At 41.9% G+C, this 20,242-nt stretch overlaps 2 protein-coding genes across 3 annotated transcripts in view; both read right to left on the bottom strand.

Annotated features, from left to right (window-relative positions):
* The window catches only part of CUNH3orf38 (chromosome unknown C3orf38 homolog), a 6,987-nt gene extending 655 nt beyond the window's left edge, over window positions 1-6,332 (bottom strand). Inside the window, exons 1-3 of the mRNA XM_051780253.1 lie at window positions 5,397-6,332; window positions 3,059-3,279; window positions 1-1,346 (exon numbers count right to left, since the gene is read on the bottom strand). The exon at window positions 1-1,346 is cut by the window's left edge and continues 655 nt beyond it. Of these exons, the coding sequence (XP_051636213.1) occupies window positions 771-1,346; window positions 3,059-3,279; window positions 5,397-5,535 (936 nt within the window). The 5' untranslated portion in view covers window positions 5,536-6,332 and the 3' untranslated portion in view covers window positions 1-770. The remainder of the gene's footprint in view (window positions 1,347-3,058; window positions 3,280-5,396) is intronic.
* Window positions 6,333-12,444: 6,112 nt separating this feature from the next.
* The window catches only part of ZNF654 (zinc finger protein 654), a 29,845-nt gene continuing 22,047 nt past the window's right edge, over window positions 12,445-20,242 (bottom strand). The window contains exons 7-9 of one of the 2 annotated variants that reach the window (XM_051780233.1): window positions 19,439-19,580; window positions 14,420-16,771; window positions 12,445-14,078 (exon numbers count right to left, since the gene is read on the bottom strand). In XM_051780233.1, coding sequence (XP_051636193.1) covers window positions 14,064-14,078; window positions 14,420-16,771; window positions 19,439-19,580 — 2,509 coding nt within the window. In that variant the 3' untranslated portion in view covers window positions 12,445-14,063. Of the gene's footprint in view, window positions 14,101-14,419; window positions 16,772-19,438; window positions 19,581-20,242 lie in introns of both variants that reach the window. The other variant, XM_051780234.1, reaches the window with a different exon arrangement.

Here is a 20,242-nt window from a genome sequence, read left to right as displayed (position 1 = left end):
CACAACTATTATATAAAGAACTCTGTTATAATTATATACAAAATAACTATCAAAGCATTTGGTTCATACAGTGCTGCTGAAAGTTATGGAATGAACTACTTGATCCAAGAGAGCCAGTGCTAGAAATGGGTGCCTGGGCAACCATCTCAAACCTGTCTGTTTGGGGAGGCAGAACAGCAGTTTGTCTGTCTTCATTACGAAGCTGGAACCATAAGGTAAAAGGAAAGGAAGTTATACATCCAAAGGCAAACCAAAAAAGACTTCAACAGTGTTAAATTCCCTGCAATGTCCCATTAAACCACATTCAGAACATAAATGGCAGCTGCCTCCATCCCTCCACTCACAGAATTTTGTCTGCCCTCTCCAAAAGCTTCTTGGGACTTAGATGTCCATTTAGACACCTGCCCATCCCAAATTCCCAAAGTCAAGTGTGATGACTTCCTACTCCATCTCAGGTAAGAGTTTAAACTGGTGTCCTGAAGAGAAGGAATGTGCAGTTTGTGAACCCCAGGTCATCTGTTCCACATTCCTGCCAGCCCACAGTGAAATGTAACCACGTTTTGTACCAGGATAACCAAACTAACTCCACTCTACAGTGCAAAACCTGAAGTAATACTCTGAAATATGGGACAGCTCTTGGAAAGGTGCCCACAAGTAATCCCTGTGTTAATACTTTAGACTTTGTATCTCAGTGTGCCACCCAGAAAATCTTACTCAGAAAAGGGTGCGAGCATCCACCCTGACCCAGGGCGAAAAAATTTCTGAGACTCTCAGAATTTCTGAGGTTCAAACACGGTCAGTTCCTTCCCATCATAGAACTCTCTCAGTTGGTTCAGCTCATATTTTATGGAGGGTTTCTCAATCTGCATCCCAGGCTCCAGAGCGTTCTGCCCGACTATTTTAAGATTCACAAGTTTTATTTTCCAGGTGTTATTCCTGACGGGGCAGCTGATGAGTCCAAAGATTTGCTCAAAGATGCCCAAACAAGTGTTGTCCCTGTGCACTGTGCCAGCCACTGCCACCAGCACCAAGCCATGAGGAGACATGGCATATTTGAGGCCATTGCCATGCAGGTTGGGGTTGAAGAGAAGACATTCCTCCTTCACCAAGGAGAGCAGCCGAAGGCTCACCATGTCCGCACCAACGTACTGCTCCATGTTCTTTTCCGAAGTGTTGTAGCAGAATTTCATTCTGGCATCCTCCCAGAAATGCTGTGGGCCCCATGTATCTTCAGATTTTACTCCCAAGGGATGTTGAGAGTTCAGGAGTTCAAAGTACCACTGACAGAATTGTCCTCCCAGACCACCAATGTCATCTTGTGGTGGCTTTCCTCCCTCTCCATGACTCTGCAATCAAGCAAAATTTTTTTCTTAGAACTATTTAGCCTTAAAATGCAAAATTACCACTCAGAACATAAAATCATGCACATACTTATTTTAAACATTCTAAGTATTCTTCAAGTGTTCTGTGACAGAGAAAGCTCAAAGTAAAATCTCATTTATTTTTAAGAACATGATTATCTTATATAGAGAACCTAGAGAGGTTCTTTGAATTAGAAGAGTGCTTCGGTTTTGTCTTGGTCTCCTTACAAACAAAGAGAAAAATCCTGGTTCTAGTGAAAAGGGGCAGGGGAATGATTTTCAACAATATCCATGAGACTAAGATTCTCATACTGAGACAAAGTTTCTGCTGAATAAAGTGTCCGGGTTAGTAACTTTTTGTTGTCCTTTACATTTCCAAAAGAATGTTCCACACCCAACCTAAAAAGCCAATCTCATATTAAGGCACATGAATTTACTGAAAATTGCTTCTAAATAAGCAATTGTGTTGACAGGTTTTTTCTTTTTCATGTTGCCTTCGGCCTCTTCTTTTTGGTACCTTTTAATTTGGTGAATTGTGTGGGTTTCTGCATCTGCTGAGAAGAAGCTGATAAGAACAAATAGTATCTATTGAGAAGTTACCTTTTATTCAACTCCTAATGCTGACAGAATAATGCCAATTTATGGGGGTATTTTCCCTGGGTCAGTGGGATGAGATAACAAAATGCACAACTAATCCAGCAAGAACTGAAACTCAAAACATTAATGTGTTCCAGAACTTTTTCTCCACCGCACGATGTACTTACAATTTAGCCCTTTTTGGTAGGAAGACTGCCAAAAATCATCCAAAAGATTTTTGGTAACTTTAACAAGAGATGTTTGCAGTCTTCACCAAGTTTGTTAACTCCAAAATCTAGTAAGCAATACATTACCTGTGTTTTAAGTTTTAAGTAATTAAGTACGAAAAGTTTGGAGACTTCCATATAGAAATGCTGTATTTGTTTCACCATCAACTGTAATTAACTTCTAATTGTGTTACATCCAAGATAAATAAAATACTGAAAGTTCATCCCACCGCCAGGATTTGCTAAATATCAAAGTTTTGAACTTCAAAATAACCTGGAATTGCCAAAACACATTTAGTTACACTGTGTTAAGTGTTACTAATATCAAAGGAAAACAAAGCACGGGGATCTGGCACTGCTACAAACTTTGCAATTCAATGACATATAAATTTGCTAAAATCCAGTCTGAGCTGTAACTGCAAAAAAGTTATTTGTGAATATCCTCTATTTTAGCTCACAGTACAATCTAAAAATTAAAAGCCCGGAGAAGACCCTACACATTAGAGTTCAAATGCACTAATATACTGTGTGAAACAGAGCAGAAGACTGAGCTCTGCAAGTGATACACTGGCACAGACACCTTTAAACGATGTCATTAAAGGAAACTCACAAAAATGTAAAACCCAAACAAAACAAAAAAAACCACCCCAAACAAAAACAAACAAACAAAAAAAAAAAAACAAAACCCCCAAACAAACAAAAATAAAAGAAAACCAAAACCCAAAGAAACAAGAAAACCCCAACCAAACCCAAACCAAGAGTTCAAAGGATCTGGTATCTTCCTAAACGCACCTGAAGGGCCCCATTTAGGAGGTGGATTACAACATTCCCACGGAGGCCGTCCTGCCAAAGCAGAGCTGAGCACCCGCAGGTTTTCCAGAGAGCAGGACTCACCTCCGCATGCGGTTTTGTCTGCCCCGACTCCAAGGCTCCAGCTGAGAGCTGCCCACTCCAGAACTGCCTCACACGGTCAATGAGCAGATGTTTCTCCAAGGAAGGAGGGACTGGAATTCCTTGTGCTGCCAAATACTTAAAGATTATTTCTCGATAGACCTTCCTGCGTCTCAGAAGCTCTTCCACGTTCTGGCTGTAAACCAGAATGGCGTGAATGGCTTCTGCAAGCAAAGAAATGGAAGTTAGCAGGTCCTTCTCTCACAATTAAAACCCAAATTAGACACAGGACACACCTGAAGACTTGCAAACATGTTTGGAAAACAGTGCTGTTTTTACTGAATACTTTTTTGCCTTATAATCTCTAATTCCAGTATCCATGACTGCTTGGAATTTAGTATGTATTATTTAAGACTGATGAAAAGGATGCAACTTTTTCTTCCAAATGCAATCACTAATATTCTTCAAGTATTCTTAAGGTGCTTATAAATCTCAAGTGCTTCAAGAAGAGTAACAATTCTTACACACAATGCACTTCTCCTATATTTAACTTCAACATAAGGTCATTTAACATGAAATCGTTGAGGGGTTCCTGCTTTATGTCACCACACAGCCCTTTAGCAAAGGCTGATCTTGGTTTCCTTCTCCATTTGAGAAGCTCTGGGATATTTCAGAAGAAGCCACCCAGCTGTCTTCTTGGAAGCAAGATTACACAGCAAAAGAAAAACCAGGCTTTTATGGTTCCTCTGAACATGGGATGTGAATCTTACGTCCTGCATCAATGGGTAGTTCACAGCATTTGGTCAAAGAACACATTGTTATTCTGAAGAAAATGCAAGTTTTCAAATGTTCCCTAAGAACAGAAAATTGACAGAAATGGAGAGAGAGAAGTAACCAAGGTAATCTTTGATTCCTTGTGCAGTTCTTTGAACAAGAGTTCTATCACCAAAGGTCTCAGTCAGTGGCAGAATTCGGAAACACAACAAACTTAAACTCACTTTTAAAGCAGTTGCAGCAGAGAGTTCCCACCTGCACTGAGGCTGGTACTTAACAAGGGACTTATAAAAACCCTAAACCTAAACAAGAAGAAACTAAGAGCTAAAGTTAAAAAAAATTCTTGTAAGGTAGCCTACAACCACTGCAAAAACTAGACAAAAAGGCAAGGAACAAGCCTACAGGCAAAAGACCTTTTAAAGAAATATTTTTGGCAAATCTTACATGTCTCAGTTATATCACATGAAACAAACTCAAGGTTTTGGGATTACTATATTTCAGAGCAACATATTGAGAGAGTTAGGCTTAAAAAACTTAACCTAATAAAAATAATAATATAATAAAGTAACCCTAATAAAATAATAAAACAACTCTTATAAAAAATTAACGGTTATGAAACAAATCTTAGCAAAGCCACGGAGGGTGGTCACAACCGGGAGTGTTCTGTTCTGGGAAGAGCTAAGTTCAGTGTTAGATTTGTGTTTTACCCTTTCAAAACCTGAAAGCAAATGTCATTAACACCAATAGCGAGAGACTCCTGAGCTTTAAATACGTTCTGAAGGGGCACAGCAGGAGCAGCCTGGAGGAGTGGGGGGGTCTAAGGGAGGAAAAAGAAGCGCTGGAAAGCTGAAAAATCTCCTAGTTTAGGGGTTTAGAGATGTAACAAGAACTGACAGTATTTCCAACAAAAAACCCACAGAGCCAAGTGATCTAAAGAAGCACCGGGGAGAGGAACTGAGGTAGCCAGCGAGGCAACACCCAGGTACTTTTTAACTTGTCCTGAAGGAGTTTACAAAGTGGTCACTTAGAACTTGGGGTTGGATTCAGACAGAGAAGACACCGAAGACCACCAAGACCCTCAAGACACCGTTATAAGGACATGCATATATGCTAATAAGTGTTGGGAATGGTCCTGAATACGTAACAGGGAGGCGGGGAAGGAAAAATGAATAACCATGCGATGCTGACATATAACCTGCAGTGAAAGCCCCGCGGAGAAACGATTCGCGGGGCACCCACCCGGCTGTGCCGCTGTGACCGTGCAGCGCGGCCTGATAAAAGCATCCGTCTCTAAAACTTACAAATGGAGCGTTTAAAAGTTAAAAGTTTCCTTTAAGCGCCGCTTTTAGGGCAACACCAGCAGCCACCGCGAGTTCCTCGGCCTGAACGACTCCCAGACGCTCAGCAGCCCGGCCCCGGCTCCCAGCGGCGACCCCCGGGCAGACACAGCCCCGCCGCCCGGGCAGGGTGCCCGGAACCCCCCGGGCATCCCCACAAGGCGGGCCGAGCCCGGGCGCGGGGCAGGGCCCGGCAGGCGGTACCGCTGTGCCCGGAGCCCCCCGCGCACCTTGCCGGCTCTCCGGGTGCACCATGCGGCTGGTGACGGTGTCGGTGAGCGCCATGAGCTCCTCGGTGCTCAGCAGCTCCAGCAGGGCCCGGCAGCCCGCCCGCTCCCGCTCGCTCAGCCCCGGCCCCGGCCCCGCCATGGCCGCCGCGGCAGCGCCGCCCCGGTGCGACCGCGGGCGCCGGGTGGAAATGGCGGCGGGCGCCGAGGTTCCGTGTCGGAGCCTCTGGGCTCCTCATGGCAACCTGAGGAACCTGAGCGGGCCGTGGCCGCCCCCCCAGCCCGTTATATACGTTATGTCTTGAGTGTGTGTGAAGCGTTTGTAATGAAACAGCTCTGTAATTACCCGCCCTCCCCTCCCCTCCCGCCGGCTGGGCGGGGGAAGGCATTGTCCTGCTCTGCTCTGACCTGGGGAGGCCTCAGCTGCGATATTGGGGCGTTTTGGGGCACAGCGATACATAAGGAAGATATGGAGCCATCAGTGCCCAAAGGAGGGCAGTGGAGATGGGGAAGGGGAAGCCAGATGAGGGGTGGCTGAGGGCACTTGGTCTGTTCAGCCTCCTCATGGCACCCACATGAGGGAACAGAAGGGCAGATGTTGGTCTCTTTGCTCTCCTGGCCAGGGACAGGACCCAAGGAAATTTCTTTGTGAAGCTTTATCAGGGGAGGTTTAGGTTGGATATTGGGAAAAAGTTTTTCACCCAGAGGTTGGCACTGAACAGGCTCCCCAGGGCAGTGGGCACAGCAGCAAGGCTGACAGAGCTCAGGGAGCGTTCGGACAACACTCTCAGGCACGTGGTATGACCCTCGGGGTGGTCCAGGAGTTGGACTTGATGATCCTTGTGGGTCCCTTCCAACTCAGGATGTTCTGTGATGTTATTCTATGATTTCTAGTTTTACTCCCCTCGCCCCTCCGGCCAGTGGGACGTTGCCAGGAAGCATCCTCTGACACTGGGGCACACGGACACGGCCCCTCCTCGCAAGCAAAGACAAACAGAAAGCGAACCTCCCACAAGTGTTTACTTTAATGACAGTTTCCCATCGTTGATGCAGAGCCCACACACCCAGTCTTGTCAGGGTGTGCCTGGAGTTGGAGGACTCCTACAAACAAGGCTTCCAGCAGGATCCAGCTGTGCGCCAGATCCTCGGGAATGGCTCAGTGTGCCTGCTGTGGTCCAGGCAGATGCTCGTGGTGGAAACAGCCTTTGGAAGTCAACTGAGAAGCTTCAAGCTTCTATGGTGGTCGCTGGACCAACTCGTTTTTGAATATCTGAGATGCAGCCTCTGTGGCATCGAGCAAATCATCTACTTGTGACTGAGGGATTTGGGACCCCTTAAGAACTCATGCCAAGCAAGGGATACACATCCCCAGGAGTGGGAAATCTGACAGCACAGCACATGCCTAATGAAGTTCTATAAGTCAAAGGTGCTTTTTTTTTACCACATGCAAGGCCTCAGCCTTGTGCTGCTCCTCCACTTGGCAGTATTTTCTCTGCCAGGGGCAGAAAAACCAGTGATGGTCACTTTATGAGTGAGAGAAAGAAAAGGAAAATGAGGAAAGATGAACAAAAAAAGGGGAAAGAAGGCAGCAGGAGCTTCAGTTGAGCTATGTGCCAAGAAAAATTAAGGGGCAATGAGTGCTTGACATTGGTGTGGCAGAAAAAGGAGCCCTCTCATTAACCCCATGTTTTAATATGGGTGTGTAAGGAGGCCACGTTTTGGTGCCAAAGCTGCCTGTAATTTCAAAACCAGGAAGACTTACTGTATTCTGTAGAGACACACAGACCATCACCTGCAGATTCAAGTTAAAATTACTGATGATGTTATTGCACAAACCACCGAACTCGTCACTGTGGTGGGCTCTGTTCAGATCTGTAGCAACAAATGCCTGCCCTCAAGATCATGTAAACCTAAGACAGAACACTTACATGAACAGAGAACACATTCCTACCCCCCATACTACCCATATGCTTTACATGCTTGTGTCTTCTTTGAGATCTAAAAACCTGCAGATCTCCAGGTTCATCAGAAGGAAAACCAACACACATCCAGCTTGAGGAACAGCTGCTCTCTTGAGCTGGAGCAATGAATTCCAAATAAACCAGAAACAGCTGACCCAATTTTGCCCATGAATTGCAAGTCCAACATTCAGATAAACACTGAGCCCTAAAGCATCTGGAAAGATTAAACATAATAATGCTTATTGTCTGCTGGGCCAAATTATATTCCATACATCCAGTGACTTGCACACTCTTCATGTACAAGACAGACCTCCCACCACAACATGTAGTGCATCATTCTACTTATCTGTGGAGTTTACAGAGCAAAATCCTCAAAAATGGGACTACCTACGTGTCACCACGTCAGTTGAGCTGTTGAAATTCTGAATTTATTAATCTCAATCCTGCAAACTAAAAATTAGAAAATGCATCTGAAAAATATAAATTTGTTTTGCTCATATTTCAACAAACCTTTTTAGATTTGCAGCCTTCAAGGGAATAATATCTTGTTTTAAATCAAGGCCAGCCCTTTCAGCAGGATTATACGTGCACCTTGCAAGTGCTTCCCCTTTGGAGGTGGTGGTGGGAGAAAGGGAATTATTTCAGAAGTAGGTGTTTTGGCTTTTTTTTTTCCTTTCTCACAACTTGGAATTTCCTACAGTTTTTATACAAACTTTTAATTGACTTGAGCATTGAGCAAGAATTTAAAGTAGCATTCCTAAAGGGGAAGAAACAGAAAAATTATTAGCCTATATGAACCTAAAGGTGAATAGAATTCTTGGAATATTAAACTGCTGTCTTAGTTCAAGGAGTCATTACAAGGGATCCTCTTGACCTACCAGATTGTTTTTACATTTTCTCTCTCCTGTTCAGTTGAGCAAGTGGATGACAGAGCAGCTTTGGTGTCCAGTCATGGTCAAATCACCACAATTCCTTCAAACACTAAGCAAAATAAATCAGAAATTACAATACAAGCAAACACATAATACATTTTAGTGCCATCTGTAGAAGTAGCTGTTTTGTAGGTGGGCAGAGTCATAAACTATATCAATGTAAAGGATATTTACATACTTAAAATGACACTGGCCACTGCATTAACTGACTACCACTGCAATCCTACACTAAATTTTTCAGAAAATTAGCTTACAATAATAATGTTGGTTATGCTGACAGCCAAAGGTGACAGGTATGGCCTGAAATACATAAATAATAAATAAATACTGTCAAAATAGACAACAGCAGGTGGTAACCATATGATGGACATTGAGTTTCACTGTACCTCCCACTCAACTACATTTCATAACCTTTATACCTATTTATATAAATACACTTACAAATTGTTATTTATGTATTTTATACCTGTCATAATTGATGGTTATTTTTTCCTACATAATTCTAAAAATAGTTCCCAATGATCTTTTCAACTTCCCAACATACAAAATTCAGTATGTACAAAGTTACCTGCATACTCAAGAACCTCAAAGTTGGCCTTTGTCTTAAACTTACTTAGACTATTTTAAGCTCCCTTGAGCACCCCTTTGGTCTTTTGAGGTCTCCCTAGTTCTTAGGTGCTTCCTTGATCCAGGCACCTCAACCTCCCCTTGGGCTCAAAGCTCAATATTTAGTCCTCACAGTTCAGCTGTGTCACATGAAACTCAAAGAACATTAAGAATTTACAGGACTGTGAGTAATAATTCTAAATAAACCAATGTTTTCAGATTAAAGTACTGAACTCCCAGAAGCAAAATCCAAAAAAAGGCAACTACACTGTCTTTGTCTCTGGACTACACCATTCAATCAAGGGGACCAAACAAAGCAGTGAAAAACAAGTGTATCACACCAGAGGCTACTATCTCTCTGGGCAGCATTATCAGAGACAAACATAAGTTCATGAAGTGCAAAAACCGAGGCTCAGCTCCATATATCAGTGCCTTCCCAAGAGGTTTAGGGCAGCATTTTGTACTTGTAATATAAGGTCGCTGAAGAACTTGAACAATTTTATGATGAAGACAATTAACCAGAAGCAGAGGGATCTTAAAACAGCTGCATCCAGACTTGTCTGTGGCCCTGTTCGGGTTTTGAGCCCCACGAAACCACTTTAGCAGTTAAATGCCCCCTCCACACCCCTGTTTTGAAGCTTAGTTTATTCAAATGCAAATATCCACACCTCCGGAACATCAAGACCTGGCACGCAACTCTCCCATACCAAACACAACACAGCAGCTAGGAAGGTCGCAGCAGCATTTTCAGAGGCATTCTCCAAAAGACAAGATCAATTTCTATCAACAACAAAGACAATGTTTTATTGAACAAATCTATGTACAGTACAAAAAAGTTTTTAAAATGAAACACTACTGTAGATTTATTGCAGTTTGATGGCTCAGTTTTAATTTGTACTCTTATATAAAATGCAAAGTAAAATAATTTAACATTCAACAAGGAAGCACAAATTTCCTTTCTTGCTGAACCTGTAACATCTTTTACAAATTAAGAGTCCCAAAATGCATACACTGCATTTAATCAGAAAGGTGTTATACAGTACCAAATAAATTAAGAAAATAGTAACACTACCACCCTCTTTGGGTCTTTTGTCCATAGCACTGGTGTTAAACAATAAAAGAAATGAGTACAGCTGAACCTTCAATGTGATATTAAAATCACAAAGTTTAATGTTATAAATTATCCAAACTATACAATTTATATAATTTTAATGAATATGGCTAAATAACCAAAGTACCAGTGACCTTTCCCCACAGATATCACCACTTTCAACCTACTTTCAGTATTCCTTTTTTTTGTGAAAGGTGCCCACCAAATGGCAACTCTTTGAAGTTAGAACTTCCATGATCTTTACGGTGAAACATGATCAGGTTAGAGAAGAGTCTTAAAAGCAAAGTCCAAATCCAAGTTACAGCCAACTGGAGGAATGTTATTGGAACACAATTATCCACAACAAATGCACAAACTTTGATCCAACAAAGCTCCCAAGATCATGTGTAACTTCAGGCAGTTTTAAGGGAGTTGCAGGCTTACATTACACATGGATTTTAGTATTTATTGAATCAAAGTGATACATCTTGAAGGATTTCCAATTATATCATACAATGCTTCTTAATGCTTGGGAAAAAACCAACTTTCAGATCTAGATTTGTAGCCTTTTTCAGCCCTAGAAGTTGCAGGCTTAGTACAGGGTAATACTCAACGTACTAAAGAATCCTTAAAAAGCATGGAGAATTATCCCACACACATTACACAAGTACCCTTTTCCTTCTGATTCAAGTTGCTTAAACTGCAACTATATGAGAATACCAACAGGTATCAGAGAGGAGCTTAAAGAAAATGCAATGTCTTCTGAAGTAAATTCATGACTTAAAAATGTTACCACCCACTTGCTACCTTAGGTCAATTTAATTTACACTTACCGTATTTCTGGTAAGTGTTCGGATTTTTTGCTAATTTTCACCTACAGAAGAATTCATGTTTCCTGTTCTCCAGAGTGTATCTACTGAACATATAACATCAACAAATGGTGGTGTCCAAGAAAAGCATCTTTGAACAAAAATGAGTTTAATGCAGGTACAAAAAATTATGGTCACAGTTTATGCATGGACACAGATGCATTTATCTACACACTTAAAACCAAAGAAAATACAAGTCTCAATCGTGATTTTAAAGCATCTTCAAACACATGGAGCTCCAGGGAAAAGGCAAAAAAGCACCAAAGATTAAAGGTACATTGAAAAGATTTTACGCAAACGTTTTTGTCATATCTACTGACTCGGTTTTCAGATTTTTAGAACTGTAATACTTTAAAATTAACCTTTTTCCCCCCCAAATATATTTAAGCAAATTTAACTAGATTAACAAAGTTAAGCAAAGAAAGGGGAGCCTGGGAACATTCAACATGAAAACTGGGTCCTTAAAAATTAGTTGGTAACTTGAAAGCAAAATAGGTCAAAGTGCATTTGTCTGATAAGGACCTCTTTAAATTTAAAACAAACTTTTAATGTATTTATATATGTAAATATATATATATTGTGTGTATATATGTATATATAATGAACGATGCATTTAAATCAGGCTTTTTGCAACTGCAAAAAAAATTTCTTTGGTGCCTCAGATGTCATACAAATCTCTGAAAGTGGGCCATGATCGGTATTGATGTAATGCACACATACCTGTGATCATAATTTTATAACCTTTTCTGTTAATTCAACTCAAAGTTAAGGCAAAAATTTCCTAGAGTTCAAGAGTTAAGATTTTGAATTTGCATTCTTTTTACCTCCCAGGAGGGGAAAACAAAGCAGAAGGAATGCAAATCTGTTTACTTTCACAGAGGGTTATTAGCAGAGGCATTGTTGAGCTACTGAGTTTAGTTCCAGAACTACTTCACAGCCTATCTTACAACACCCTTGGCTTTGCAAGCATGAGCCATTGCTACAGTGAACAGGTTGTATGCACCTCTTGATTTTTTATGCATTAGTTTTTCCATATCTGTTGATTTAAGCCCTACACACACTGTGATGAACTATTCCATAAATAAACCAGCTGAGCGGGAGCAGCTGGGCTTTGCCATCCCACATTTCTGTGAAGACTCCATCCCTGAACACCACTATCACCACTATCCCTCCCCTGCCTACAATCACATTAAAATTTTACCCGCATAGAACAGGATCCCAAATAAAAACTTGTCAGGTGGCAGGACAGTGTGAGATAAATGAGAGGAGAAATTAGCACAGTAATTGGGCAATGTGTGTGTTTGCCACATCTCTGCCTGGGGTGGGAAGACCAAAAACTACAAGGGCATCCTTTTGGTTCCCAAATGTTCTCTATTTCAGTGTTACACATAGAGCTGAAAGACTCACACTTCATGTCTTCACATTCTGATTGTTTCTATGAACAGTGAACTTCGAATAAAGTGCTTAACATTTCAGTAACTCCTCCACCAACTGCTGGGAAAGGCTCTTTTCAAGGGATGCTACTAAATAAAGTAACGCTTCCATCAACGCTGCCTCCGAACAATCTTAAACATCCACTGGTCAGATGATGTGACCAATCCATCTGTTCTAGAGCAAGCAGCAGTCACAAGCATTGAGGCCATGTTGATGAGAACACAGCTGTGCTGGGCAGGGCACGTCTCCAGGATGAAGGACCAACCACCCCCTCCCTAAGATCCTGCTTTATGGTGAACTTGCCACCGGCTGCTGCAAGAGAGGAGCCCCAAAGAGGAGATACAAGGACTGCCTGAAACAACATCTCAGCCTTGGCCATATTGATCACCATAACTGGTCTACTCTGGCCTCCAATCGGGAGGCCTGGAGACACCCCATCTATAAGGCAGCTGTCTCCTTTGAGAACGCAGCAGGATCACCCTTGAGGAGAAAAGGCAACGCAGAAAGAATCGTTTTCTGCAGAATACACCATCTAAGGAGTCTTTCTGCTGTGCCTTTTGCAATCAGATATGTCTATCTCATATTGGCCTCATTAGCCACCAGCGTGCCTGTAACAAATGTGGATAGAGCCTTCCTAAATCTTCGTTCTCGAAGCCCAGCCATGATGATGACTAAATAAAGTTACAATGTGTCTTAAAGAGATTGAATCCAAACCTATTTTCTCCCTCCCTCTAGACAGTAAATAAGTAGTTACAGTACTGAGTTGTGGCCTACCACCATTTATCACGCATGTAAAACAGGCTCTTCCTGACCTTTATCCCCTCCAACCTGTGCTCTGCTTTTGTCTGCCTTCTCAAATTCTTTTCAGTTACACCAACAGCTGAGGGGCCTCTGTATTTGCATAATAATAAACTCTGCTCTGTAATGCAAGTTTAACCTCCTCAACATTCTGCATTTGTTTCAATCAGTTCCTGTTAAAATCCACATGAATCTGTGCATGTACTGCTTGGATTGGCCTTCCCACACCTACAACAGATGTTTCACAGGACACTCTTTACCTACACCTTCACCTTATCCTTGCAAAGGGCTTCTCTTGCATTGCATCTGATTTCCATTGTGTTTAAGTTTTATATCACATCAACTCACTTTTCCTTGCATGTGCTGTATTTCGAGTTTTTGGCTATTCCAGCATTCCATCTATCTTAAGATTTCTTTCCACATTCCTCTTTGGATTCTGAGTATAAGTTTATTAAATGAGCTCCATGCTTTTGAGCAGATAATGGACTCACATACTTGAGCTTTGAAAAAAGAATGCATGGTTCCTTTATGCATTTCTTATCCATAGTATAATAATTAACACCTTCCGGAATGATTCCTTCCCAGCTGTGTGGACAGACACCCCTTTAATGACACAAACTAAAGCAGCTTTCAGAATTGGCTGGTTTTCCACAAGGCAATTAACATCTCTGCTTCCTCTGCCTGCCTTATTTATTTTCCTTAAACCTTCCTGCTAGAAAGGCTGTGCCATTCACCTTCAATCATCTATTTGGAATGAACATGGCTTTTCAGAGGACTGGTACTTTGGGGATTTTGTAGCAACCTTTCTGGACTCAAGACCTGCAGAGCTCCTATTACTCCTCTGTGAGTTTTGTCTAGAAAATGTGCTTTGTCTTTATCAAGGTCATGTTTCTCTCTAGTAATTTGAGACTGCTTCATGTTTAAGGCCAACTGGGAAAAGAACTGATGCTTCTTCATGTAGTGTTTCCTTACACCACTCCTTATCTGATACTTTCCTCCACAACATTGATCAGGCACCTGTAAAAGAGAATGCATTGGGGTCAAAAAGTAACTCATTCTTTAACCTAGAACACCGCTTATGCTTTTCAACATGTTTAGTTTCAAACATGCAAGGAAAGTCAGACTGAATTACCCCTTCTGTTTGAGGAGAAGGCTTTTCCATCAGAGTTGCTTACAAATTCTCATCACCGCTTTCTTGTTCTAAACAGCATGTCCATTTAAAAGCCCAATTTAACCAAGTATTCTGATTTAGTTGTCTAAGTTCTAGCATATCTATTCCATCAGGCTGTCTGATTTCAAAGACCATTTTCTGATTGGTATTTACCCCCAAAGAAACCAACCCAGGACTGTAGGACTTACTTTCATCATCTGAATCGAATCCAAAGAGCGTCTGACACTTCTTTTGTGCAAGGTGAGCCTCAAGTGCTTCTGAATTACAGTAGATGGTCAAGCAGTTGCCACATCTAAATCTTTCTGTTGTTTTGCTACAAATTTTATCTTGTTCAGAGTAAGCATCTACTTCCTCGGCCAAAATTTTTCTCCGTTTTGGCATGCTAATGTAACGTTCGTCAAGGTAACTCGGAGGCAATGGTCTGACGTAGGGTTTTGTTAAGATGACACCATATGAAGTAGTCTCTGTTGTCTGATTTGGTTTAGAAGGTACTTGTGAGGCAGCAGCAGCAGCATTATTATTATTTTGTGGTGCATCGTGACAATTCTGTAAAACCGGTAACACTGACCCATTTTCTGTCCTTGTTTCATCTGCCACTCTGTCCAAAGGTGTCTGTGATGACTTGGATGACGTCTGATGTGGGTCACTGTGCCCATTGACTAGTTGGTCACTAACAACATGACAGTTTTCAGAATTTGGCTGTAACACAGGTGTCTTTTGGTCTATGGAACTTAAAGTGGTAGCACTACCCTCAGATGAACTTTCATTTCCATTGTGAATTACATTATTTGCTTTCTTCTCCACACTTTGAATATATGTCTTTGGTTCTGTAGAATCCTTCCTTGACTTCCAAGTTGGAATTGGTAAATCTACAGTTTCTTTTTCATTAACAGATTCATCATCATCCTGGAAACTACAAAGTTCTGAAGGATCATCTGAAGAATCTTTTTCACTTGCATCTTCCAAACATTCTGGGGTTTTATTTAAATAATGCTGAGCCTCATGTTCATACAGCAAAGGGAGCTCCTCAAATAGCTCACAGCAGTCTGAAAAATTGCACTGAGCTTTAAACACACTATGACTTTTTGTATGTTCTGCAAGCTCAGCTGACAGCTTAAATCTCTGATTACAATTAAAGTGTAAACAAAAGTAAACATTTGGATACACATGTCTCTTTAGGTGGTCTATAAAATGTTGAGAATCAGCAAATTTTCTCTGGCAGAACCGACACTTTCCTTTATTCCATTTCATTATATGTTGCTGCACCTTCAGATCAGTTGGATGACTTTTCCTTGCATGTTTATTGAGGAACCTTATCTTTTTAAATACTCTAGCACAACCATTAGCAGGGCACTTAAAGGTTCCCTCCTCATCCAAAGCATCGAGGTCTTTTTGAGGGCAAAAAGCCCCATTCACTTTATGCAGAACAGGTGACTCTTTACTGGAGTTCTCATCATCTTCAGGCAAACTCTCTGTACTTAAAGCATCAGGAACATTATTAAAACAGCTGTCACTACTATTTTCAGTAGCATCATCCTGGTCACTTAGATGGTTTTCCACCACATCAAAAACCTGTTCTGCATTCTCATCCTCCTCTTGGACCACTTGCTCAGCACTTGGAGCTATTGCAGCCGCTGGTTCAGTATGTTTGGAACCATCGGAATTCCCATTTTCAAGAGGGAGAGAAACATCAGAACATCCTAATTCCTTAAGAGCAGGAGCCTGCTGACTAGCCTCAAGAACTGCAGCAAGATGTTGCCTTTCTATCTTCCTGACATGATTCCTCAAGTGCTTCAGCATCAGTCCCTTTTGCCTGAACTTTCTGGTGCAAAGTACACAGGAAAAACTGCCCTTTTTCTGGTGAGCTTGTGCGTGTTTCACGATGTGATCACCGAGGAATTCCTTGTTGCACAGCACACAGCGGTGCCTGGGTTCACTCGCATTCGACATTTTAGATGCCTCCAGAGCTTCGTGGTTCTTTTTGGCATTACCTTTGGGCTGGGCTCCAGAGCAGTTTCCAGGGTCGAGCTCCCCATTGCTCACATCAGTCAAACAGACACATTCCTCACTCAGAGCCCTGTACTCTGCTGTTTTCTCTGGATTTGCAGTTGAGTTTTCCAGTGTACTTTCACTTAAGCCATCCAAGGCTTTATCCCCCAACAACGCCAAACAATTCTGCTTGATCATCAAGAAATTCCAAAACTCGGGATCAAAAAACAAACCCTTTTTCAAAATGGGAAGCAGTTCAAAACGCACACGGTTTTGAACAGAACTAGTGCACTCATTGTATTCTTCATCTGCACATTTATATAAATGTTCAACAGTGTAGTAAGATTCCAAGGTGCGCTCCAGAAAAAAGATGGAAAGAGCACAAATTCGGAGGATCTCCAAGTCATTTGGCAGAAAATGAGCAATTGCTTTATAAATAAGACTTTTCATGTTGGGATCTTCACGGAGGTCCAGCTGTAGGGCACATCCACATATCTCAACACAGATCTGAAGACCATCCTCACCAACCTGCAGAAAGGAAATTATAGTGTACCCAGTTATTAAGTACAGCTATTTTCCTGATGGGCTTACAGAAATCTACAGCTTGAAAGTAAAATAAAAAATATCAGACTCACAGGAAAATAAAACAAAACACAACTAGTATAAACAATGCCCGAACATCAACACCACATGTATTTATATTCATCTACTTGTAAAACAGAAGTTCAGAAAGCATCCTGCTAGTAAACTTTACCCAAAGGCACGGACATTTTTAAATATTGCTCAAACAAGACTATAAATACAGATACAAAAACTTTTGGGCCATGCAGTTCTATAGTTAGACAACTAATTATTTGGGGATATAAACTAAGACTGTAAGAAATCTGATCTAAAACATAATACAAATATCTGATCTCTGAGTATCTCCTGTCTGCCTCTTCCTTGCCGAGGTTGTTCTACACTATAACACAGCTACTCTATATTTTGACTTTGTTCTAACTCATTTAGCTTGCATTGCATAAAAATGAGGGTAATACAGCTTGCAATTTTGAACAAAAACCGCCAGGGAAACCATAACAACTCATGGCCAAGTATTCTAAAAGGCTTGAATTTTCAGAATTCCTATTCCACACTTCAGGCTGGGGGCACTGTCATGAAATTGTAACTCAGAGGGACAATCAGAAACACACTGCCCAAAAGGCAGCAGATTAAAGTCAAAAGAGTTTCAGGGAGCTGAGAAAAAATTAATACCTTCTATATTTAAATGTTTGTTAACAAATGTAGACAATGCTCCATATGTAGTAGGTTATTAAAAAATAAGACTATTCAGATGGAAATAGAAGTTATTAATACCACCACAAGCTTTTTAGAATACATACCAGGATGGAACTCTTAAACAGCAGCAAATTACTGCATTTCGATCTGTACAGCAGCCCCCATGAAAAATAATTTACAGTTTATTTAGGGCATAAAATAGGAAGGAGCTCTGTTAAATCAGGTTAATGATAAATAACAACATTTGTTGGGAAACAACTCACATACCTGTGTGCTTTTGATTACAAACTGTGCAGCCCACAGCTGGATAAACACATCGTGTGGTGGGTGAGCAACTGGCTCAGGGGTCAGGCACAGAGGGTGACAGTGACTGGGGTGACATCGGACTGTGACCTGTCATAGGGGGGTTCCACAGGGCTCCATCTTGGGCCCTGTGCTCTCCAACATCTTCATAAATTACTTGGAACCAGGACTGGAAGGGACACTGAGCAAGTCTGCAGATGACCCCAAACTGGGAGGAGCTGTTGAACTCAACGGGGGGCCCTGCAGGGAGACCTGGACAGATCCCAGGGCTGGGAATCACCAACCATGGGAAGTTCAACAAGGGGAAGGGCCGGATTCTGCCCTTGGGGTGGGGCAACCCTGGATGGATGGACAGACTGGGGAATGAGAGGATGGAAAGCAGTGCCAGAAAAGGGCCCTGGGGGTCCTGGTGAGTGGCCACTTGGCCATGAGTCAGCAGTGCCCTGGCAGCCAGGAGGGACATCCCTGTCCTGGGGGCACCAGGGAGGGGATTGTCCTGCTCTGCTCTGCCCTGGGGCGGCCTCTCCTGCAATACTGGGGCAGTTTGGGGGGACACAATGTAAGGAAGGTATTGAGCCATTAGAGAGTGTCCAAAGGGGGCAATGAGGATGGGGAAGGGCCTTGGGGGGAAGCCATGTGAGGACACTGAGGGCACTTGGTGGTTCAGCTGGAGAAGAGGAGACTGAGGGGAGACCTCAGTGCAGTTCCAATTCCTGGGCAGGGGCAGAGGAGGGGCAGGGACTGAGCTCTGCTCTGAGGGGACCAGGGACAGCAGCCAGGGAATGGTTGGAGCTGTGTCAGGGCAGACTCAGGTTGGATCTCTGGCAAAGGTTCTTCTCCCAGAGGCTGGTTGGGCACTGCCCAGGCTCCCCAGGGCAGTGGGCACAGCCCCAAGGCTGCCAGAGCTCCAGGAGGGTTTGGATGATCCTCTGGGGCACAGGGGGGGACTCTGGGGCTGGACCTGTGCAGGGCTGAGGGTTGAACTCGATGATCCTTGTGGGTCTCTTCCACCTCAGCCCATTCTGTGATTCTGTGACATCTTTTGCAGATGTTTGTACAAGGCAGTACAAGACTAACATCTGAAGCATGAAATACTGTGCAATTTTCTGAAGCAAAATAATGTCTTCTCCTGTACTATTCTAGCTCTTCCTTTATGATATATTAAGCACTTTTTCAGATTTGATTAGAACTGGTAAAAGGATTCAGAATTTAGCAAGGATGAAGGGTGGATACAATTACACAAGTCCTATTTCCTTCAGAAGCCAGGCTGAACCCCCCTCCCCCAACCAATAAATCTTTAGATCTTCAGATCTATTTCATGTACTTATTATTAATTTCCACATTTATTTACAGAAGATGACATTCCTCAAACTTACTGCAGAAAAAGAAAAGTTCAGAATTCAGTAAAAATAAAACCTTAAAACCACAACTAATCAAGAGTAATCATAATATTGATGCATATTCTGGAACTTGACAAAATTTTTAAGTTAAGTGTCCTTCCCTATCCCCTGTTTTTTAACTTTCCATAAAAATTGGACATTATACAATATAAACATCACTTCTCTTGAACTAGTTACAAAAAGAATGGTGGCTGAGGTAAAAACAAACAGAACTTACTTCATCCTTAATGACTTTCATGAAAGGGAAAATGACTCTGACATTTGTAGCAATTCTTAGGAGCTGGTAGCAGTGGTCAACAAATACTTGTTTTGAAGGGTTAGATTTAAGCTGCAGTTTACTCCAAATGAAGATCAGGTCCCTATTAAGTACAGAATAAAATATTCCAATTAGATTGAGTTTTAGAACTCTATCACTAAGCATGATGCATTACTAAAGACAATTATTTGCATGTTCTGTGACTAAAATCATATTTGAGGGCTTAATACCAATCTAATTAACACCACAACGTGCACAATGAGAAATGCAACTTAATTACTTTGTTAAAGCATTCAGGGTATCTCCTATCACTGAGCCAATTAAATATTCAACAAAATATTAATGTATTCAGCTTAGTTTATAGAGAGAACTGCACAATAAAATCAGATGGTACAGATCTAACCCTTAACATCACAGGCAGTAAAAATCAAGCTCTGTGTGTGCTCAGGATCAAGGTACTTTCAGTGCAAGGATGAAGAGTCCTTCAGGAAAAGAAGCTTTTGAATGTGGAAAGTGGAAGCATTGTAGAAAGGTAACTTCTGCTAAGGTCCAGCAACAGGAATAGTGATGTTCTCCAGTTATGTGCATTACAACACAATTTTCTGCCAATAGCAATTATATGAAGGTATCAGGCTCTACAGCTATTCCTGCATCTCTGGGATCTTCAGTCAAATAACATTCCTGCCTGAGACAAGGAAAGCCAAGAACAGGCTGCTGGGCTCTGCAGCAGAGCTGCTACACAGGTAAGGTGCTCAGCCTGTAAAA

The sequence above is a fragment of the Manacus candei genome, unplaced genomic scaffold (genome assembly GCF_025592945.1).
Source record: "Manacus candei isolate 608988 ecotype Guabito, Panama unplaced genomic scaffold, ASM2559294v1 h1tg000014l, whole genome shotgun sequence".
NCBI classification, from domain to species: domain Eukaryota; kingdom Metazoa; phylum Chordata; class Aves; order Passeriformes; family Pipridae; genus Manacus; species Manacus candei.
This window is presented reverse-complemented; position numbering and strand designations above follow the sequence as displayed.